The sequence below is a fragment of the Bolinopsis microptera genome, chromosome 1, assembly GCF_026151205.1.
Source record: "Bolinopsis microptera isolate Bmic1 chromosome 1, MBARI_Bmic_1.0, whole genome shotgun sequence".
Classification (NCBI taxonomy): domain Eukaryota; kingdom Metazoa; phylum Ctenophora; class Tentaculata; order Lobata; family Bolinopsidae; genus Bolinopsis; species Bolinopsis microptera.
The window spans coordinates 11,091,440-11,114,918 of record NC_087072.1 but is presented as its reverse complement, the minus strand read 5'-3'; the positions used below and the strand labels follow the sequence as shown (position 1 = coordinate 11,114,918).

The window sequence follows — 23,479 nt, the reverse complement described above, 5'->3', positions numbered from 1 at the left end:
CCATCTAGAGGTGCGAAAACGCTTCCCGGTTTATGCAATGAACAGAATGAACATGAATTAATGTTTTTCTGAAATTGCCTGGCTTGAGCTGGATTCTCGAAATGGTGGCTCCAGCATGTTCACAAACGCCATTACTGCCCATGCTCGCTCAATCCAGGCAATTTCAGGAGAATATTCATTTTTATTCACTCTGTTCGTTGCATGAACTAGGAAGCTTTTTCACACTTAAACATGGTCATTCTAAAGTTAGTCCTAACAACATTAACAATAGAATTAAATCCAGAATACATGCAATCGAAATAAAGCCCAAGCGAATTCAAACTGTTAAACCAATCTATATGCTGTACTACCCACATCCAGAAACATAGCAGATCGGCAGATAATCTGGAGTAAAGAGGAAATTTTCAAAAAACAATCCAAAATTGTTGACGAATCGAAGAGGAAAAAACTAACAGTTCTTTGAATCGTTCTTGAAACTGTGTTTGAAAATGATCTCTATTGCCAAATTGCTTGTAGGTCTTCTGCGTGGGCGAAATCGTCAAAGAATTTTCATAGCTTCAAATGCTTAAGAACTGTCTTGCTCTACTCGCCGTACTAGCCGACATTGCAAAAGTCGAAAATTCGCGAGCTTTCTGGATGTGGGATGCTGTATATATGCTGTATATTGCTGTATATTTCACAATTCCACACCAAGAAACTATAATATACAAAATCAAAAGTCGTTACTCAAGCTCTTCTTTAGTCCAGACTCCAGTACCAGTTTACAAAGTGAAACATTTAATTTACACAGGCACATCTAACCCTGTAGCCTAGTCATGGTATTGGCAAAACCACATAAGTGGCGAGGACGACGCTGCGTTGTAACAGCAGATCCGCACAATTGTCACAGACTCTGAGAGGACGGGAGGAGGAGGGGAGGGGCATGGTGTTGTCAGAACACTGGTGACAGAATATACCTCCACAGTTACGACAGTGGTGCTGTGAGATTCTCAAGTTAGAGTCAGACGTGGTTAATATACCTCAATTTATTATCTAATCTTTTTAGATTAAATTTAAAAGACACAATTCTCGGATACCAATAGGTGGCTGGTGGCCTGTGAAATATTTGAGATTGAGAAAGTCTGAAATTCTGAGTGTTGATAAATGATACAGAAGATCTTGCTAGATTTTCTTGTTCGCTATTTTAAGGTAAATCTTAGTATACAAACATAATCTACATAATATTAAATTGTACTTACCCGTCGCCTAGAAACACTGAAGTTTTCATGGCACTGCTGACAGCTGACTTGATCTTTGTCAGACACCCATTTGTTCTCTATAGTCATCTCAACATGGTGTTTAAGTTCTTCCGCTTTAACTTTCGATTTGCTTAGGTGGTCTCCTAATTCTACCAGCGCCTAAGTAATGATATTAATTACTGGATCTATCGTGAATATGAATTCATCTGATCTTACAATATACCATGTTTTTCATTTAAGTGCTCCTAATTTAAATAAATGCAGTCCGGTGAACTCTTTTTCAATTTACAATCTCGGAAAATAATTGACGCTCCCGACCCTGACCTGTTCCTGTTCAGAACACTTGCGTCGCAGATCATAATTTTCCCTCTGTAACTGTTTCATAGCACTCACCTCTGCACGCAACCTCGCTATCTCCTCCCTGTCGAGTAAAATTCAATATATTAATCCCTGTGACCTTGTCAGACAAGAGAACAACGTAAAATGTCGCCTTTTTCCTGTTTATACGAACTACATTATATAGTCTATACATGTAAGTTTATGAATAACAAGGAAATTATCTAAAATAGATGCACTTACAAGTAACTGTAAGTTTCTTGGCATTTGCTTTTGTTTTCTTCTAGCTCCTCCTTCAAATTCTCGTTCTCAAATACCAACTCTTCAGTCCTTAGAGATAATATGAGCCATTAAAATTTGATCATTAAACAGTCGAGATATTTTCATATTATTATTGGGGGAGGTGAGCTATATTTTTTGACACGCGACGTTGATTCGAGGATTTGGTTGATCGCTACAGGAAGGAATGGCGGCGAATATACCGTCAAACCAGTTATTGTGCAAACACTTAACTTGGGTAACTTAGATAACTTACGGGATAAGAAGAGCTGTTATTTTTACGACATACTAACTTGAAGACTAGTGAACTGTTCGTTGTTTCCACATCAATCTGAAATTAAAAACAATAATTATAATTAGTAAATCAGTCAACCATTCACAAAAAACGATGAATTTAAAAAAACTGTGATTTGAAGATGTTAATCTTTATTCTTTTATCGAAAATCTGACGAAATTTCTTCAAACAAAATCAACCACACCAAGCAACTATTTACATTTTACGATGGTATTGGTCATCTGATCTCGTTGACATGACATTTTTCTAACCCTTATCTTTCTTTCTGCCTCAACATTTTTCTGCAGCTCAGTTATTTTGCTGTTTGCGCTGACTAGATCCTCTTTACCTATCACGTCCAGGTCGAATACACCTTGCATGCTATATAAAACTAATTATCATTAAGCGACAGACATTGACTGATCATACTATTATGGAATATCCCAATTTATATCAACCATTCCAACTATAACATTAACTTATTATATATTACTTCAACATAATCGATCAAATTATGTTCGGAATTATTCTGATCAAAATTCCAATCTATGAGTAAAGTGAGTTCAGACATTCAAAACAATCTATATACTGTATATTTGACAATTCCACATCAAAACACTATATATACAAAATCAAAAGTCATTAATTTAACTCTTCTTTAGTTCAGTACCAGTTTACAAAGTGAAACATTTAATTGATACAAGTTGTGTACTGCTTAACCTAAATTATGCTACGTAACAAATAAAGGTTATACAATATATACTAAGACCCTAATAACTAATATGGTAAATTTTACAACAAATTGTGGTATTTTTATTAATGCACGTCTACTAAATGCATACTGCATAGTTAGGTAAGAAAACAATGTGCCCAGTTATTATTTCTACTTTCTTATAAAACACAAGATTGATTTAAGCTATGCATGGATGGATAGCATAAACACAACACGCCACGCATTAATCATTTAACACAGTTAATACGTTTAGATTTAGGAAAATCAACCCCAAAAATAATTAAAATTGAAAAGTAAAAATATCAGTAAATCAAGTGTACAATACCAGCTGCAACACATTACATATTCTATTGTAACCAGAGCAACACACAACATTACATATTCTATTGTAAACAGCGCTCGACCCAGATTTATGTTAATCAAAATTAACAAACCATCTTCACACTTTCAAAATCTCAAGAAACTGGCAGCTTGAAGCTTCGTCCTTCAACAAGAAATCCTATACTATTTTCTCACAAGCAAACCATCCAACTGTTCCCTGAAGATAATACAAACACTGCACATTAAACCCTGTAGCCTAATTCTAACAAGCATTTGTCTAAGTGGCGAGGACGACGCTGCGTTGTAACAGCAGATCCGCACAACTGTCACAGACTCTGAGAGGACGGGAGGAGGAGGGGAGGGGCATGGTGTTGTCAGAACACTGGTGACAGAATATACCTCCACAGTTACGACAGTGGTGCTGTGAGATTCTCAAGTTAGAGTGAGACGTGGTTAATATACCTCAATTTATTATCAAATCTTTTTAGATTAAATTTAAAAGACACAATTCTCGGATACCAATAGGTGGCTGGTGGCCTGTGAAATATTTGGGATTGAGAAAGTCTGAAATTCTGAGTGTTGATAAATGATACAGAAGATCTTGCTAGATTTTCTTGTTCACTATTTTAAGGTAAATCTTAGTATACAAACATAATCTACATAATATAATATTGTATCTTACCCGTCGCCTAGAAACGCTGAAGTTTTTCTTGCACTGCTGACAGCTGACTTGTTCTTTGTCAGACACCCATTTGTTCTCTTTAGTCATCTCAACATCGTGTTTAAGTTCTTCCGCTTTAACTTTCGATTTGCTTAGGTGGTCTCCTAATTCTACCAGCGCCTACGTAATGATATAAATTACTCACTGAATATTAATTCATCTGATCTTACGACTTACAATGTACCGTGTTTCCCATTAATTCCTTTTCAACTTCAAGTCACATTCTCGAAGAATAAATGACCGTTCAATTCCTGGCCCTATTACTATGAGATAACAACGTAACCAAGCAAGCTCACTGACCTGTTCCTGTTCAGAACAGCTGCGTCTCAGATCATCATTTTCCCTCTGTAACTGTTTCAGAGCACTCTTCAACTCGGTCACGTGGGTCACCTCCGTACGCAATCTCGCTATATCCTCCCTGTTTGTTACATTTTGTTTCTGGAGGTTCTCCCTCCATTCCTTCTCAACACTGCACCCCGTAACTGCTGTATCCCTGTAGTGTGCAACCTTTTGTTAGGGTTCAGATGTGTGTGTGTGTGTGTGTGTGTGTGTGTGTGTAGCTGTGTGTAGCTGTGTGTAGCTGTTCAGAAGATAACTAACAGTTTAAAACAGGACAATAGCGGTCACGTCATAATAATGGCTACTTTACAAAGCAACATCGTATCGTGAACGGTAATATTTTAAGGTAAAGAGAACTTGGATGTTAATTATTTATAATGTCTTATACATATAAATATATGTTTATTATGTATAGATCATTTGTCTATGAGTCCCGCATCCAGAAAGTTTTAAATTTCCTCACAGTTCAATGTAACCCCCTCCCCCCCTAAAACTTTACCTGTACCCTAAAAAAGGTCAGGTCTTCTATACATTTCCTCTTTGGCAAAAAAATTCCTCCAAAATCCAAAGTTTCCTCGCAAATTATCTGCCAATCTGCCGTCTTTCTGGATGTGGGCTACGACATGAGTTGACTTGATACAACAGCAAAAGGCTGTAAATGAATAGCAACTTACAATGTCGTTTCCATCTCGTAGCACTTCTTTTTGTAATCGTCAAGCTCTTTCTTGAGATCTTGATTTTCTATATCTAGTTCCTTGGTTCTAAAGAGCAATGATAATTCAAACCATTGAAAAATTAAATTACCGAATGCTAGAACAGCGTTTTTGAAGTTCGAACTTATATTATAACAGGGACATTATATGCCATGGCTATGAGTGAATAAATCAAATTAGATTTCTATAATTTTTCGTGTTTTTTCAGCAAATTTATTCTGAAATAACAGAGAAGGAAACTTACGACTTATTGAATTACACATGTCCAAGCAAGATAAATACGTGATCGTAACTAAATGATAGATGTGGGCTGGAACCTTCTGATGAACACTTCGCGGAATATACCTGTTAACAAGATCAGTCATCTCCGACGAGGACTGGTGGGTTCGCGACTCCATGTCCTTCAGTGAAACATTCCTTTCTGCCAACTTCTTGTCTGATTCCTGAGAGAGTAGGAATCTAACTTGGAAATTTAAGGTAGTGTACTGTGCAAATTGGTTAAATTAAGAGAAGAGTTTAAGTATAGAGAATAAATATTATGGAGCATGAAGTTTCATGTTAGTAGTTCAATACAACAGAGCTTGACATGTATCATACCTGAACTTTATTAAGCATACTGAGGTTAAGTTTCTTAACATCAGAGCACTGTTTACGCAGTGCCTCTATCGTGTCCTCCTTATCTAACAACTCCTTGTCTAACAACCCATTAGCCTTCTCCAAATCACTCTAAAGTTTGAAATATCAAATCAAAAAGTTGGAAAAACATTTTGAATATTAAAAGTACAAGAAAAGATTAAAGTACCAAAGTCAGACTGAACAACTTTAAAGACTGACCTTGATGCGTCTCTCTATTTCAATATCTCTCTCTAAATCAGTGACCTTGTTGTTAGTTTTCACTAACTCCTCCTTTGCAAGCAAGTAAAGCTCATTCAGACCCTGTCTTGAGGCTTCGTATGTTTCTCGCTCTACAGCAATGTCAGCCTTTTCTACCTGACAACGAGACACTGTTATTTATATTATATTATTCATTGTTTGATTAATTTACATATCGTTAAAATCTATAATAATGGATAGAGTTAACAGCAAGCAAGCTAATACATTTAATCCAATGTTTTAAGTATTTTGAATGATAACTTACCTCCATTCTTCTTTGATAAGTATTTTCACTTGTATCCATTTTCTGTCTCATACAATCTCGCTCAGAAGTTAGCTCCTCGATTCTTGACTTCATATTTTGAACCTGGGGGTTGCGACATTAATAATCACCGCTGGAGGTCACATAGTCTGTATGTGATATGAATTATTCAGCTGCAAGTTCCATACCTCTCATATTACAATTCCATCTTTATCTGTGTACATAATACAGTTCAACGTACAATATTTATCAATACATTGTGGTGTCAACTTTCAAGTTCAAACAACAGAATAGCTGAAAAATCAAACTACCTCTTTCATGAGCATGTCGTTATCCTGCTGAAACATCTTGCTCTTCTTATCGACCACAAGAAAATCCATCCTATGTAATGCGGTATTCAGTATATACTAAGGGCTAGAAGTTTTTATAATAAAATCCTGGTTCATTAGGATTCTTGACGAAGTAATCAGGTAAATTTGGGCTAATCGCCGAACGAGTGTAAGCAAAAACTTATGCACAATATTTGTAATCAATCCTAATTTATTTAAGTTGCTGCATATTGTAAGCCGTAACAAGAATTGCGCCCGTTCACCGTTGTTTCGTTTTGGCGGACGCTAGATTTCCATTTCACTATAACTATTAATATAAGCTCTAATCAGCTCACCTTATAATAATAATATTGAAACATCAGTATAGACTACGCGTGCCACATTCAAGTTGGGCTTATTACAAAATACTATACATTACTAGTATACATTAAAATACGCTCGTGCCGCGCATTCATTGACCACAGACTAGCTATACACCACATCTCCGCAAGCAATCCCCGTGCGCGTGCGCGCGGCAAGTTGACATGGTAACGAACGGAAGCAAGCAAGTAAGGAACACGACATATATTTGACCCACCTACCGCTATCTCCAAAATCCACGTTTTTCTGCAAAAACGTCCATTTGTAACCTTTCACTATTGCCTTTTTTCAAAAGGGTGAAAAGGAAAAAATTCGACTGACCTGAGTTTCTCATTGATTTCCTCGACGTAACTCTTTTGCTCTAGAATATTCTGATAATCCTGCTTGTGAGTGTCAAGTAGAGGGGAGGGTGGAGGTGTTGGGGTGTCCAGATAGTTACCATCTTTCAGATACCGGGACAGTTGTACTACCTGTTATACATTTTAGGGGATCATTAAATCTGATAAAACAAGCGAATCAAGAGCCAAAGCAAATAATGGGATGACTAACCCATGTTTTGTTACTTGATTTTAGTTTTTATAAGAGTGAATACTTCCTTTTCGACCGAAGTGTCCAGGTTGGTTCTAGCACAAGTTATTATTGGAAGCGAACAGTATTGTGAGCAATCTAACCTGAGGAAGACTGTCGAGATCTCTATCTCTCAAACAGAGATTACAGTCTATCACATTTAAACCAACAAGAAGACCAGATATTATGTGAGCTTCTTCAGCCAGCAGAAGAGCGTGAGGATGATATAGTGCCCTGTTATGGTATTTAAATGTTACTGAAGTCTGAATGAACCTTTAAATCTATAATCTGATTCTTGTTGTTGTGGTTCATTTTTGCCTATAAACAAGATAAAGACATTGGAAAGGTATTCAGCTGATTGAATGGACATACCGTACTTTATCAAGGTTGTTTGAAATCTCTGCAAACATTATGTGCGTCTTTTTTTGCATCATTGTCAGTCTCAAAAATGCCCTTCCCCGACCTGTGAAGGTCCTGAAACAATTGCATTGTTAAATATTAATTTACGATTTACGATAAAATATGAAAGATGGACTGTATGACAAAATAGTATAATATATGACTCTTTATAACTGGTTAAAATCCTTACCTGAGAAAGGACATATTGGTGATACTCTCTAACAAATCCTTGGTCCATTCTAAATCTTTGGATACTATCTGAATAACGTTGAAGAAGTCTGTTCTAGCGATGAAGAGTCCATTCTTCTCTTTTAGGCCGTGCTTCAAAATCTGGGAAGTATACGTTTCATTCTACAAGTCGTTTAATCAAATAACTGAGCGTGGACCAAAGTTCTATTTTAGTTTCGCCAAAAACGATGACTCGTGCGTCAAGAATCCGAAGGTTACAAGAATAGCAAATACATCTACCCCGGATACCGGCAAGGTAAAGCTTTCACTATTTTGTCGATGTGACTCTTTAGTCATAGAGTGCAGTACACAGATAAATTAACATACCTGTTCTAATACAACGAAGAGTTGATAAAGGTTTCCTTCCTCCTCCTCCAAGCCAGAAGTTAACGATAAGGCAAAATCTATGAAATTCTTGATACTAAGTTTAAGGAGCTGCACAAGATTCTTCTGCTCAATAATATAGTACTTGTCTGCGTCTGATCCATCGACATTCTTCTGCATGTCCATCCATATGACTTGTGAACGTGAATGAGGGTACTACAAAATAATTGGCAATATCGTGAGAAGCCAATGTTTTGAAAACGTGAATAATAATACGCGCTCGATTTTTGAAGCAATTTTAAGGATGACATTTTGGCTATTTGCGCGGCGCGAATGTAACAAAACTGTAAACTATAATAAAACTTGTTATTTGTTATTACTTGTTATGTAATTAAATGGCTTATACATTGTCATATTATATACGTCATAATACGTTGTATGGCCCGTCGCGCACGAGTGTGCGGCGGGTCATACAACGTATTATATGACAAGGCGCACGTTATATTTCCGCCAAAGGCACATTCAATTTGATACGTATGAAATATATATGAAATATATAATGAATATATGAAATATGTCTATAACTTTTTTGGTTGTGCACTAAGTTGGCGTTCTTCTACCAAAATTAAACGGGGAATCGTTTAAGATCACTTTTGAGCTATAGGCACCTCGACAAAAGCATTTCACACTATTGTGCTTTTTATGGAGAAATACGTCAGTAGCGTTTTGAGCTTGTTATTCTCTTTCAAAAGTATTTCAAGTAATTTGTATAAGTGCATATATTATTAATATTGACTCTGAATACATTGCAAAATAATTTTCCTCGATTCATGAACAATGAAGTTTGAAAGAAGTTACAGCAATGCGCGCAATTTGGGGAGTGTGCTTTTGGCGGAGATATAAACTGCGCCCGTATGATAATGGGGGACGGGGGTTGAGATAGGGGATCACGACGTGCTCTACCTGGGGACCTCAGGCTATTATGTTCATAAACATAATAGAGATTCGGCGGAATGACAGGCTGAGCGCCGCCCAGTAAGACGTGCTATAATTTGTCAATTAAATTTCAAATTAAAAATTTGGCGCTTGAAGTTGACGTAAGACGTTGTGATCGGATTTGCTTTGATAAATTTCGCATTCCATATCCAATATCTGGTACCATGACCAAAAAAGTACATTTACTGCACACATGCAGAACTTGAACTCTGGGTGGCGATTAAAATAGGTTATACATGATCCGACACAATGTTTATTGTAATGATCATTTTATTTTGAAATCCTTTGAAATCCTTGAAATCCTTGAAATCCTTGAAATCCTTGAAATCCTTGAAATACATGTGCTCAGTACTGTACATATTTTATTAATGTTGTGAAATTGGGGGCTCTTACTAATTCACTCGCCCAAAAATTTAACGTGACTTTGGTTTTTATGGTTTTGCAGCCGTACAAAACGGTTTAACATAAACCCTAATCCCAACCCTAACCATAACCCCGAAGCTAACAATAACTCTTACCACAACCCTAACCCTAACCAGAGTCCTCTGTCCTATAAACAATCGAATTCGTATTTTACTAGCCTGTCACGTGACCAAAACACAAAACGCGCGAACGGTTTTTTGCCCATATCTCTCCAGGTAGCATTTTAACCCTACGTCATGGGGGTGATTCGGAATCATTGTCCGAAAATACACCGATTTAGATTACTTTCATCATTCATACCCAAAGAGCCTTTTCAAAAGAATTTTCGTAAAATTTGGGCGAGCGATTTAGTTGACAGTTGACCATTGTTAATGGTCTGGCCAGGCGCGCGCTACTTCGTAGCACTTGCCATTTCGAGAAGAAAGCGGCGTGCGCTACTTCGAAGAAATTAAGACGAGTAACATTCGTCAAGCGATTAAGTAGGAGCGACATTTTTACCTGAGGACCCCAGGCTATAATAAACATAGAAATTAGGCGGAATGACAGTGCAGGCTGATCAGCGCCGCTCAGTATACAATTACAATAGTGAATAGTAATACAATTTGTGACTTCATTTTGTTTGTTGTTCATACTACATGCATCCTTAAATTTAAGTACTAAGTATTAATGGTATTAGCAATAGTTGGTAGTCAGAAAGTTTGACCCAGGCGGTAGGCCCAGTCCGGCAGTATCAGAGATCAGAAGCCTCTGGGTTACTGCTTACTGGGCCGCGCTCAGCGCGCCTGTCATTCCGCCGAATCTCTATGTTTATGCGAGCGTACTAAATCACTCTACAGTCGATCTTCGAGATTGTTCTAAAAGGGCCCCCGACAGTTGAAACCAACTTCAATCGATGTATTTTCGGACGCTGATTCCGAATCACCCCCCATGACATAGGGTTAAAATGCTCCCCTGACGAGATATAGGCGAAAAACTGTCTCGATCACGTGATATGACCGTATAAGGAAGTTAGTCTAATTTCTCGTTAGGGTTAGGGTTTCAGCATATGCTTTTGTTAAGGATCGGGTTAGGGTTAGGGTTGGGATAAGATAAGAGGGTTAAGGTTTCGAATAGTCGTTCAGGACCAGCTAGAGAACGGGTTGAAAAAGTCACGTGACAGTCGAGTGTAGAGTGATTAATTATCATCCATGTTTATGAACATAATAGCCTGAGGTCCCCAGGTAAGGTTACTGCCTATCACCTATGATTGGTGACACTAATTCTTGGTCCACGGAATACCGGGTCCGACAGAATTATTTCATTTATATTGGAATACATTTTGCAATCACACAGTTTCCAGGTCCATAATAGGATAATTATTACATTGGCTAGTGGCTACGTTGCAGATATTGATAGCATTTATGATAGCCATTAATTTATTATAACAAAATACGCGTAGCGCGCGTTCGGTTGGGCAGTGCGCTGCAGTGCAGCCACGAAAAGCGCAAATTGCTGGTAGCATCTGAACTTTCAATATTTCAAAACGTTCCGCGCGCTACAACAAGTTTACAAATCAAGGTGTGTGACGCTGCAAGATCTACGTGTTGTGCAACACCCAAAAAGTAAGAACTAGTTTCAAATCACGGCAACAATTCCATTTTATGTATTTTTCTAGCAGTTGAACAAATTTACACTTTAATTGAACCATCAATTTGTTATGGCGAAAGATTATTCTTACATCAACAAAGAAAATCTGAAACTTTCCCAGAGTGGTCATATACAAAAGCATTTTAAGTAATCAATACTCTTTAATCGCAAATTATTCCTGCAATCAAATGCTTCAAAGCTTTTATGAACTGTTATAAGGTAAAGTTACTTTCAGACATTAATGTTAAAAGCAATAAAAACTTTTGTGACCCAACTACACTAACCGGGTTGGTGATACGGGACGAAAAATATAAAACGTCACGTTATATTAGCCTAAATTAAGAGTTGAAATCCCGTATCACCAACTTTTTAATCATATAATTATCTAAATTACAGAAAAATCAATATTCATTTTAACATCTAATCACCTCAACTAATCTGGTACACAACTCTACAGATTCTTTTGTACAGGTCTGGGTTTAACGCTAACTTTAGACTTCTCGGATAGATCTCATTTTTACAGTTCACCTCTCAATTTACTTTGAACAAAAACACGATTCAAAGTTTGTCTGTGTGTATCAACAACGGAACAGCAGATATTGTCGATTAAACAAAATTCTAGCTTAAAATATTTCTAATCTCCCTGTGAACCGAACATAAGAAATCAGTATAATTCATCCCCAGCTCAGTTTTATCTTCCACCAAAAATTGCATGAATATATGTTCGGTCTTATCCTTCTGCCGGACAACATTTAACCGCAGATGTTGCTTCCTTTTAACCCTAATCTCATCGATAATACCTCGTATTCGAATGGAGGTAGGGTTATCGAAGGGTTGCAAGTTCCCAACAGTTGGATCCACCTGATCCAGGACTGTAACACCCATCACCTCTTGTAACCACTTGGAGGGAGTGTTGGCTCCAACCCACAGAATGAGGACTAATCCGTTGTCGAGAAGGTGAGCTCCAGATTCACGGATACGATCGTAGGAAGAGCGGATAATAGGTGGCATTCCTTCGTTACCCAGTGTGGAAGTGTTCAAGCTGGAGAGGAAATGGGCATGTTAATTATCTAGATAATATTAGGTAACAGTGCAACAGTAACATCTGTCACAATCCTCGTAATTTACAGTGGCTTCACTAATAAATTATACCTTAAAGGATTTAATTTCACACCATCTGCCCTAACCCAGAACCTTCCACACTTTTCTTCAGAACGAGAAACCTTTTAATAAACTAGTTTTACTGTTATCTTACTTGTATAATCTGGGGTACAGGAACAACTCTGTTTCCTCGACAGTCATCATTGCTAGTCGTTGTAACAGATTACTCTTCTCATCAAACGATACCTGTAAAAAAAGCGGTGAGAATAGAACGGGCAAAAAACATTTTCCACCTGTCTGTAAAATAAAGACAATATGAGCTGTTCACGTAAGTACAGAGTATTAATAATCCATGAAAATATTCCTGTCACACTTAAAAAAGAAACCTTGTCCAAAAAAGACCTCACTGAGTACCACTTTATATAGCACTAACAGTACACCTTAATTAATGTTAATGTTCACAAAATGTTCTCAAACAATAAATATAAGTGTGCCCATCTAGATGTCTCAAGTCCCTATTTCAAATGTGAGCTGCATGAGCTGAGAAAGCAAGGTCCGTACTACACACTACCCACACGTGTCTTACCTCAACAGAAGGCATAAGAGCAGGAGATCTCAAGAGACAGTGAGAATAAAGAGGAAGTAGTTTGAGAGTTTCTGGCAGTATGAGTTGTCCAGGTTGAGAGGGAGCAGCACAGTTCTGTCTGTAACAAGCCAAACTGTTGCTAACTCGCTGCAGCAGCTGCTCTTTAAGCTGAGAGAAGGGAGTTAGCAACAAGCACCACATTTAGTCAGTGACCAATGATTGTTATACACTATTATAGAGCTATATCAGTGTAGCAGATATAGTGTATATAGTGTATATATAGCTGTATATAGTGCGGCGTTACGAAGTTTTATATAATTCTGCTGAATGATGCGTTTAAGGTTAAAACTAAAATACATAAAACACGAGCTTACTAATAATACAGATACGCTTATTCCCTTTAAGTTCCTAAAATAAACTCACGTTTTTGTAGGAGTGGCTACTGACGAGAGCTTTACCGAACTCTTTAGTAAGAGAGTTCACGACAGTGTCCATGTCACATGACTTGTAAAGGTCGGCTAGATTGCTGGAAACAGGAAGTGCCAAGTTGTGCAGCCTCAGTTTACGTACCCCCGACATGCTTGTGTAGAGTAGAGCTACCTGTTGTCACGTGATCAGTGGTCTTGTCACGTGTCATAAATATGATTCTTTTGAAGTTTAGTTAATAAATTTACTGTCATCCTAAATGAATTTGCAATGACATGTTATCAAGATTGTTACAGCAGGATTTGGCAGAGTTCAACGTTCTACAGCCTTATTATATAATGAGTCTATAGGTAGGGTTAAGATATTACCCGAATAAGGAATAATCAGACTAAGAGGGTACCAAAAAGCGCCGGAAGAAAATTCGAGAAACAAACGCCAAGCAGCTGCACATTATCTTAACAAATCACCAATAGAGTAAGAAACTAAAAACTATAAGATTATTTACCTGGACGTAGGCCTGGAAGTCCTCACTAAGTTTGTCGTCGTGTTTAATCTCAATAGTAATACAAGAGTTCGGTTTGATAACAGCTATCTCCATATCAGTTGCGTTCTGCATCATCATGTTACCGCAGAACTCGACAGGTCTGACGCCTGCGTTTGTGCGCATGCGCAGCACTGTGTCGAACACGCACGGCTCAGCAATGTGCATTGCCAGATCCTGAAGAAATGTGTTTTACAATTTAGAACTTATGACAACCTTTCGATTGGAAGCTGTGCGAGCTGTCACTGCACACGATCCCTTAACATTTACATCCTATAATGTAAAAGTTCAGTACACTATCAGACAGTTTACTGTGCGATCCGTGGAAAGCGTAACAAAAACAAGGCATCTGATTGGTTTAAATCAGTCACGTGGCATTGAGCCACGACAGCTTATATCCAGAGTGTGGTTAAAATTGCAGCTTCCGGACATCATCACAGGTATAAGTCAACTTAAAATGAAATTCTATAACATAATGAACAACAACAGACCATACATTTATAAATAATATCAAATAGTTTCTAACCTGGATTAGTCGCTCTCCGTCCACATCAGCCCTAAACATAGGGAATCTCTGAATAACCCCACCAGTATCCGTAGCTATCTTACCCATACTGGCCACGTCAACGTACGCGTGCGGGAAGAGGAACATGTCCACCCCAACTCCTGCATCCACGCACTCCCGGGCAGTCTTCTCGAATATTGGATCCGCAGGTACTAACAGAGTTGCTTCCTGACAAGGGAGAATGGTTGTTATTCTTGGGAATCAGTGGTATAATCATCTTTCGGAGCATGGTGTAATTGTTGCATGATAAATGAGACTAGGGAGACTAGCATATTGAGGTGGAGTTCCGTCCAGGCTGAACGGAATTATTTCAGCGAACAGATCATTGAAATTAGGAGGATTTCATGAAGTCCCACGATTGGCTCACCACCTAACTTTGAGAGAAAAACAATTCATTTTCAAGCCTCTTTTATCTGTAACTAGCCTCTCCCTCCCTGCACACCTTCGCCATCACGTATCAAGGTGGGAAACTGACCAATGGGTAGACTAGCATTCAGCCAGGTGACATGATGTAACCAATCAGGGTGAGGGATATGTTTGGTCACGTTAACAAGTACTTTACCCCCTCGAATCTACCTCCCACAGGGCAAATTTATTAAACCTTCCCAGCGTCACGTGACGGAAACTGATAGATCTGATTGGTGGATAAAACCCTAGGAGAGTTGTGATTGGCTGAGCAGATTAAGGCCGTCAGGCTGTGAACAGTAGGCAAGGTCAGGGCAATAGATACGAGGGAACAAGGCACGTTAGGTCTCAATCACAAGACCTCGCCACTTTTCTTCTCACAACTTTTCTCTAGTCGCTGTTTTCCCTCAGTTGACCACACCATGGCTCGCATCTTTGCTCCTAGAATCGTCTTCCAACACGACAGGAAACCGTCCAATCACAGCCTTGGTTTGACATCACGTGACATGGTGACAGCCAATCAGCGGGGACTGATAAGGGACCCGTGGTACAGCTACTACTCGCTCATGTACGAGAGGAGTTTATTGGACCAGTGGTGCTCGGGCTACACGCTACCCTGGCAGCTTCACAGCCGTATCAGTGGGTTTAATGGCCGGCTCAATTCTGGAGTACACAACAGATTTAGTGCTATACATCGAGCTGACAGGAGACGAGGGGCTACGCAAGGAAAATGGGTGAGAAACTTGTGTTTGTTCTTTATAATGTTCTTTATAATGTCCTAAAGTTTGTTCTTTATAATGTTATAAAGTTGTTGAGAAGAGATGTGTAATAACTAGAGATTAGGGTGACAGGCAGGTTCTATTATAAGCTCATCAGACCAGAGTCTAATACATTGGCAACTCTATAACAGACACGTTTAGTGTTGCTAATTTAATACAATAATATAATATTATGTGCCGCTTAGTAATCTGAAATATGTGCCCCAGGGAGTGATGAGACGAGTTCAGTGCTCCTACCCTAGCTGTAACAAGACTTTTGGGAGGAATGAGGAGAGAACACGTCATGAGAAAATACACCTTGGTCTTAAACCTTACCAGTGCAACAAGGTAAGTAACTAAGAATTAGGGGGATGCTAGATCAAAAACCTTCTTCGGCACGCTTTTCCATAAAATTGTAAAAATGGACCGTGTATATTGTATTATATACAATATACATTATACATATACACGACATATCTATGAAAGTACTTTCATATCTTATTTTCTCAGTGTTTTAAGAAGTTTGGAAGAAAGGATCACTTGAAGCAACACAACAGAACCCACAGTAGACAACTGTCTCTCGTAAACGAGGAGAAAGAAGAAGAGACACCCCTCTCTGTGGAGACATCCATCCATGTGGAGACGACCCTCTCTGTGGAGACATCCCTTCCTGCCCAAAACCCTTCAACAGAGAATATTTGTTCAAAATACGACCCATCCCCTCAGCAGGAAGATAATATGAAACATAATCAATCACATAAAATGGAGGATGTGAAATGTGGTGAGACGGAACAGAGCAGAGAACTGACAGACAATATCTGCTCATGAAGCATCAATTTGCTAACCTTTACCTAAGAAGTAGAGGGGTGTACTCGATATTGGAGTTTGAACCCAATGACATCGATCAAATATGATGGCAGTTTTCTCACTGTTCTATGTAATATTATGAAGACACCGAGTATTGAATGTGATGTGTAAATATATGAATAAGACTTGATAACCTACATTTGTAAATATTAAACATTACTGGTTATAATATATTGGTGTATAATATATTAATTTCAAAATGAACCAGTCACCAAATCATTACAAATATCGAACTAAACTCTCACCTTATCAGTATTAAGTAACTTTTTATCCTCTCTGTTCTTCAACTGTCCAGGTCCTGGTGCAACTGGCAGCGAACTGTGGAACATGATAATTTTCCCGGGCCTGTTAGCGGCCTTGAGAGCAGCACACCCCGCCTGAATAGCAGGCAACATGACACTCTCCGCTTTCTTCTCCGCACTGTGGAGAGTAGGTATCAGCTCCATCAGTGTCTTGAGGTGGGTCTGAGCTTCTTCTACTGTCACCAGGAACCCGTCTGTCATGGGAACAAACACTTCCGACATGTCTGGTTGTACCTGGGAGGGTGACGTCATTAGTGTGACGTCATCATCACTCATTATAATTATAATAGTACATGTTGTACCCTGATAATGTGAGTCTGACGATTAGGTAATTAGTGTCACACTGTGTCTTGTGTTTTACAGTATTGAGGGTCATTTGTTAAGCTTGGTATCATATTTCAACGTAGACACAAAATATTTCGTTCACACACAGTTTTAACTACCGTCAAAACTCACACCGTACCTCAATTTACCGTGTCCCACAGATCCCAATCTGTTTGTTTGTAATGTAATTTAAGGTATCCGGGGAAAGACACAGGTCACAATCACCAATGTTGATCTTATAAGGGCATATCATATGAAGGAAAGAAACTAACACTGACGTAAGTGTTGCGTCACTGTTTTAGAAAGGTGTCCACCTCCCATCACAATCCTGCTATACAAAGCAAGATTGAAATTAGGAAGTTTTTACCGACCATTATTACCATTTAATTGTGGTTCATACCATGTAAAGGAAATACATTGCTTGTTAACAGTATACATACATAACATGTTTCTATGAACTATAGTGCAGCCCCAGCAAGTATAAAGTTAACTATCTACATTCTACAGTAGTACACATCTACTACTACAGCCCTGGAGCAGTGTATTATATAAACCTGATGTGAGTTCTATGTGGTATTACGTTACGTCTCATATTATTATCCTGCTCATTCAGTAAATTCTGCCACGTATCAGATGATACGTCATGACAATCGCTCACTTTTGATTAAACATTGAAATTGAAACATCCCACTAGAAACCAAACATCTACAGAAGTAACATTACATAGCGTGTAATATTGGGTAATTGTAGGTAACTCAACTATTAGTACCTTAACTATTAGTACCTTAAAGTAGTGTTTTATGTTGTCTATAATATCGCGGTATGCCCGGTATTTGATTGCGTATGAGGGAATGAGCTGGCAGAATATGTAGTCGTGCCACGTTAACAATTCGGAGATAATACGTGAGTGTCGGTTCCGTGTACACATAATCTCATCATTTCCCAACAGTGTATGTAAAATAATTTGATCTCCAGCCCCTAATTGGGTTATTACTTTACTGACCTAGCTGTGCATACGTGCAAGTAAGGTTGGGTCCAGTGACTAGTAAGCACATTATTAGTGCTTACTATGTAGTGTACACTGTACAATGTACCTTGCATGGCAAAACTGGGTGTCCTTGTGAACTACACCTAATGATTACTAATATTGCATATTTACACGTTATGTACATGGCTAGTAACCTGCCATAACAAGTGTGAGGTGTACCCAGTGTATAGTGTATACTGCTCACCAGTGTATACTGCTCACCAGTGTATACTGCTCACCAGTGTACAATATACATTACTCGTGAGTGTACACCGTGCTCCAGAGTTACGTGTTTCCTTGTCTGTCTGAACCAATGAAAAGCGTGCTCACACGCAAGTATTTTAAGATGTTTTACATGGATCTGACTTGGACCACTCAAGTTCAATAAGCTTTTAGCACTTATGGAACTGTGTCTGTGCTATATGATACGTGTCATGTTTTCACAAAAACTGTAGCTTAATTCCGGCCCTTTTGTTTTGCAAACAAAACATCAGAACAATAATTACAACATTGAATAATCATTGTAACATCCACACTTGTCTACGCCGCGTGGCTTGGGTGTCGTGTACAGATACCTAGTATAACAGATGAAACAGCCTGCTTGTCTGAATGTGTGTAAGATGCAGTGTGTACAATACGGTGACATACTGTACAACCTCAATATTATCAGCGCCATATAATTATATAAACCTTAGTAATGACGTGCCGAACAGCTGGATTATTTACTTTGAGTAACATAACCACGGCTTAACATTACATAATATGCTTGTATAATTTATAGAATATACATACCGTAGGTAGATCGTATAATATACATACCGTAGGTAGATGGTATAATAAATAGTGAAGATAATTTACCAGCATAGCGGGTTGAGCTAGGTTAGGATTGAGGTTGTAGAAGTGGAGTTGAGTGTTGTAAGTTATAAATCCTATTCTGATCGGGCTCTTCTCTTGGCCCTCCTCCTTTGGAAGGTTGTTCAGCACAGCCGCTATGTTCGATGTTAAGGTCTGAACCATGCCAGATTGGAAAGAAGCGTAGGTCACATCAATAACGAAGATGTAGGCAGCAGATTGAGGGAACGAGCTGCCCTTACAGTAATCAGTTGTTGTCAGGAACTCGTAACTGCCCCTGCTGAGTTCCGGGCGATCTGCTGTGTCAGCTCGCCGTCCCGTGTGATCCAGATTACAGAAATACTCTGGTGGAACCTCCGTATCCACAGAGCACAAGTTACAGATAAACTTCCGTCCTCCGTCAACGAACTTTACATTGGGGTTAATGTAAGCTTTACATCGGCGACATCGCAGTGGTCCTCCAAGGACGGTCATGTCAATAACTGCTAGAGGTGCTTCTCCAGGACCAAGGCGGGCACAAGGCTGTACCGCAAAACCTGAGGAGAGGGAGGCGTTACATGTCTGATTTTCTCAACTTCATTTTACCAAATCACAATGAAAATGCTTTAAAAAAACTTGCTCAGGTTACACTTAAGTTAAATAACCACCAGCTGCTGTAGCTACATCTGGTGCCGCGTAGTCCTTACATTATTTTAAGCAATTCATTGGTCTCTACAGCCAAGGTTAAATTAAGAGAGGTTAAAAAAGTAATACTCACTGATAGGCATGCTGATCTGGTTAGCCAGCTCCTTGGTAGTAGGAATGCTGTAGAAAGCAGACCGTATGAACCTAGGCGTGCAGTTGCCAGCATCAAGGAGAGGCACGTTAGTTGAGATTAGTGGGGGGACTCCGGGAGTTGATGTGACCCAGTGCTTCCCTGCGTACTGAGTCTGAGAGAAAAGTATTGTTAGAGATCATCTGAAGTAGCAATAAAGAATCATATCGACTCTCAAAAAGTATAATCCGTCTTCAGAGATAAAAACTAACTTTTTAACAATTATTGCAGACTTTTACCTGATCTACTTTCTGCACATCAAGAGGATTAGGCATGAGGTCAGGATCGATTCTGCTCTTAGCAGGAGGTTGGTGAGGGGCTGGTTGCGGGACGGAGGGTAGTTGTCCTACTAAACTTGCACCAGGGTTTGCTATGACAGGAGCTGAGGGGTGTCTAGGACCTGGTCCTTGCGATCCTGGTGGAGGAGGAATTGGAGCATTGGTGAGGGTAGCTGGTGAATTGACACCATAACTAATATTGGAAGGGTAAGGACGTCGGGGACCTGAAGATGTTGACCCGGGATAGCCTCTTGATGGAGGTGGACCGTTCATGATGGGAGGGGGTCCTATGTTTGATCCAGGAGGAGGACCATAGTTCGATGTCGGAGGACCACCCATAGGAGGACCTCCCATAGGAGGGCCATTAGGACCAGGTTGCGCTCCATAGGGGCCTGGAGGTCCAGGAGGCTGGGAGTACGGTTGAGGGGGGCCTGGTTGGCTTCCAAAGCCTTGTAGACCAGGTGAAAAGCTTGAAGGTGGCTGGTTAAAAGCGTTACTAGTAGGTGGACCATTGGTTGACGGAGGGCCCATTGCTGGTCTATTTGGTGGTGGTCCGAATCCTGATGGAGCAGACATAGGAGGCTGAGATGTTGGTGCACCAAATGGACTTGGTTGGGAGGAGGGTGATCCTTGGAAAGGTCCATTTGAAGTTGGGGGTCCAGGTGGTCCTCCAAACGGAGACATATTAGAAGTTGCAGGTTGTCCAAATGGTCCCTGATTGAGTTGTGGAGGTGATGGCTGAGGTGGTCCTTGTGCCCTAGGCGGGAAAGACGGCACTCCTGACGATGGGGGAGCAAATGGGGCATTGTTTAATGCTTGAGTTGGTCTTGGAGGTCCGGGGTTCGGTGATGGTGGTCCAAAGGGTGAGGCAGCTGAGGATGGAGGTGCAGCACCGAACGGAGATGGATTAGATGTGGGTGGTCCTGCGTTATTAGATGCTGGTGGGAAGCCCCCAAACGGACTTGCATTTGAAGCTGGTGGTGCGGCACCAAAAGGACTTGCATTTGAAGCTGGTGGTGCGGCACCAAACGGACTTGCATTTGAAGCTGGTGGTGCGGCACCAAAAGGTCCTGGAGCTGAAGATGGTGGTCCATAATTAAACGGTGAAGGGTTCGCAGCGGCAGGGTTGGAAACAGGAGCTGGAGCACCACCAAACGGCGATGGACTGGACGTGGGAGGAGCACCACCAAATGGTCCAGGAGCAGATGTTGCAGGCACTCCATTGAATGGAGAAGGAGCTGAAGTGGGTGTTGCATTACCACTAGGAGGACCACTAGGGGCTTGGTTGTCAAAGAAAGAGTTGTTAGCAGCAGGAGCCGAACTAAACAGGTTCGCTGCAGGAGAAGGAGCTTTAGGCGGTTGGTTGTTTTGCAAAGACATACTTCCCATCTGGCTAGTTGGGGGTTGTGATACAGGCGGAGGCTGCATCATCTGGGGAGGCTGCATAGACGTAGGAGGTTGGAATGCACCCGGTGAAGCTACACTACTAGGAGGACCTCTTGGAGGGCCCATAGAGGGAGGTCCCATAGAGGGAGGTCCCATAGAGGGAGGTCCCATGGAGGGAGGTCCCATAGAGGGAGGTCCCATGGAGGGAGGTCCCATTGAGGGAGGTCCCATGGAGGGAGGTCCCATGGATGGTGGGCCACCTTGATGCCCTGCAAACGATGGGGGTCCCGCTGGTCTTCCGTTGAAGCTGGGTGGAGGGCCTGAGAACTTGGGCGGCCCGGAAAACGGCGGTCTTCCCATCATTTGAGGTGGAGCTTTGCCACCAGGAGGGCCCGGAAATGGGACCCCATTGGTGGGAGGACCAGAATACTGGGTACTCATAAGTTCATAACCTACAAAAAGTGTTAGTGAAAATCAGGTCAACATGAACTAAAACTTTGATAATGGGCATAAGAAGAATACTGAAGCTCTTAAAATGAAATATCCTAAACAGCTTAAACGGAAATCTGTGTTTAGTAATGATAAAGCTTGTGAAGAATTAGCGTTTATTAGAAAGTATTTTGTTTTATGTCCGGTGGACAAAGCAACTAAGAACGTCGCTATAATTTGTAAACATTATTATTTAAGTGATATTATACAAGAGTGTCGATCTAATGAGGGTATTGATGATGTTAGTGGGGAGCATGATGTTCGTGATATTAACAGAGATATTTTCAAGTTCATAGAAGACGTTGGGATAAAAGTAGATTCTAATATTGATAATTTGCCTCACATGTTTTCGAGTCCTAAATTTCATAAGCCAATTTTAAAGTTTAGGTATGTTATTTCTTATGCTAATTGTAGTATTAAGCCCTTGGCAGTAAAGATTTCTTTAGCCTTAAAGGCTGTTTATTCAGAGATCTGCCGATATACTAACATGTTGTTTAAAGTTACAGGAGTTAATAGGAATTGGGTCATTTTGAATAATAAGCCGATTTTAGAAGCTTTAGATAAAATTAATGATAATAGCTTAGCGAGAAACATCCAAACTTTTGATTTTTCTACTTTATACACGAATTTAGCCCATAAAGATATCAAGGATGCTCTCAAGTTTACTGTTAAATTAGCCTTTAGGAATAGTAGGAAGAAGTTTATAGCTGTTTACGATAAAGGGTCTGCTTGGGTTAATAGCTTTAGAGATGGGACTGTGGCTTTTGATGAAGTTAAGCTGATTAAATGTGTTGAGTTTCTACTGGATAATTGTTACTTTAAAGTAGGAGAGATCTTATATCGGCAACATATCGGTGTACCTATTGGAATCAACCCTGGTCCATATATTGCTAACTTAACACTTTGGTATTTTGAGAACAGTTTCCTAGATAGTACGTATAAAAATAGATACTATATTGTAAAGAAGTTAAATAATACTTTTAGACTTATAGATGATATTACTACCCTTAACTCTGATGGTTACTTAGAGGAATATTTTAAGTTAATATATCCAGACTCACTTACTCTTAATAAGGAAAATGAAGTAGATAGTGCCGCCAATGTATTAGATCTTGATATTTCGATAAATAGAGAGGGGAAGTTTTCTTGTAGAGTTTATGATAAAAGGGATAAATTTGGTTTTAAAGTGGTTAAGTTTCAACCTTTGATGAGTAATCAAGCTAGTAGTGTATTATATGGCACGTACTGTTCACAGGTTGTGAGATATTCTAGGATCTGTAATAACGTTGTTGCTTTTTCTGATAGGGTTTTGAAATTTACTGATGATTTAATTGAGTTGGGTTTTAGACGGGATCGTCTGAGTAAAATATACTTATCTGTGGTAAAGAGGCATGGGCTAAAGAATAAGTTTGGTATT

At 39.6% G+C, this 23,479-nt stretch overlaps 3 protein-coding genes and 1 long non-coding RNA gene across 5 annotated transcripts in view; 1 reads left to right on the top strand and 3 right to left on the bottom strand.

The window, feature by feature from the left end:
- The window catches only part of LOC134826149 (DNA topoisomerase I, mitochondrial-like), a 98,568-nt gene that overhangs the window by 57,204 nt on the left and 17,885 nt on the right, over window positions 1-23,479 (top strand). The gene's annotated exons all lie outside the window — the stretch shown is intronic.
- LOC134821724 (uncharacterized) lies at window positions 694-2,514 on the bottom strand. The gene is made up of 6 exons (XR_010161040.1): window positions 2,348-2,514; window positions 2,147-2,184; window positions 1,818-1,904; window positions 1,563-1,659; window positions 1,239-1,397; window positions 694-978 (listed from the first exon to the last, which is right to left on the bottom strand). It is a non-coding gene; the product is annotated as an uncharacterized LOC134821724 (long non-coding RNA).
- On the bottom strand, window positions 2,690-8,605 carry LOC134821715 (RUN and FYVE domain-containing protein 1-like). Of its 2 annotated transcripts, XR_010161039.1 has the most exons (15): window positions 8,300-8,583; window positions 7,935-8,074; window positions 7,718-7,819; window positions 7,450-7,579; window positions 7,100-7,248; window positions 6,401-6,470; window positions 6,093-6,194; window positions 5,789-5,944; window positions 5,552-5,680; window positions 5,300-5,397; window positions 4,916-5,002; window positions 4,203-4,395; window positions 3,864-4,022; window positions 3,239-3,602; window positions 2,690-3,207 (listed from the first exon to the last, which is right to left on the bottom strand). XR_010161039.1 is itself a non-coding variant. In XM_063832451.1 (14 exons), exons 1-14 carry the CDS (start codon window positions 8,480-8,482, stop codon window positions 3,459-3,461), a joined length of 1,842 nt encoding a protein of 613 aa, XP_063688521.1. In that variant the 5' UTR covers window positions 8,483-8,605; the 3' UTR covers window positions 2,690-3,458. The 2 variants fall into 2 exon arrangements, 1 of the variants encoding a protein (XP_063688521.1); XM_063832451.1 differs by having other exon boundaries at window positions 2,690-3,602; window positions 8,300-8,605.
- On the bottom strand, window positions 11,434-22,032 carry LOC134826147 (protein transport protein Sec24C-like). The gene is made up of 10 exons (XM_063838440.1): window positions 20,149-22,032; window positions 19,853-20,024; window positions 19,102-19,631; window positions 16,836-17,126; window positions 14,522-14,728; window positions 13,960-14,172; window positions 13,452-13,628; window positions 13,029-13,196; window positions 12,597-12,688; window positions 11,434-12,383 (listed from the first exon to the last, which is right to left on the bottom strand). The coding sequence occupies exons 1-10, from the start codon at window positions 22,012-22,014 to the stop codon at window positions 11,960-11,962; spliced, it is 4,140 nt and encodes a 1,379-aa protein (XP_063694510.1). The 5' UTR covers window positions 22,015-22,032; the 3' UTR covers window positions 11,434-11,959.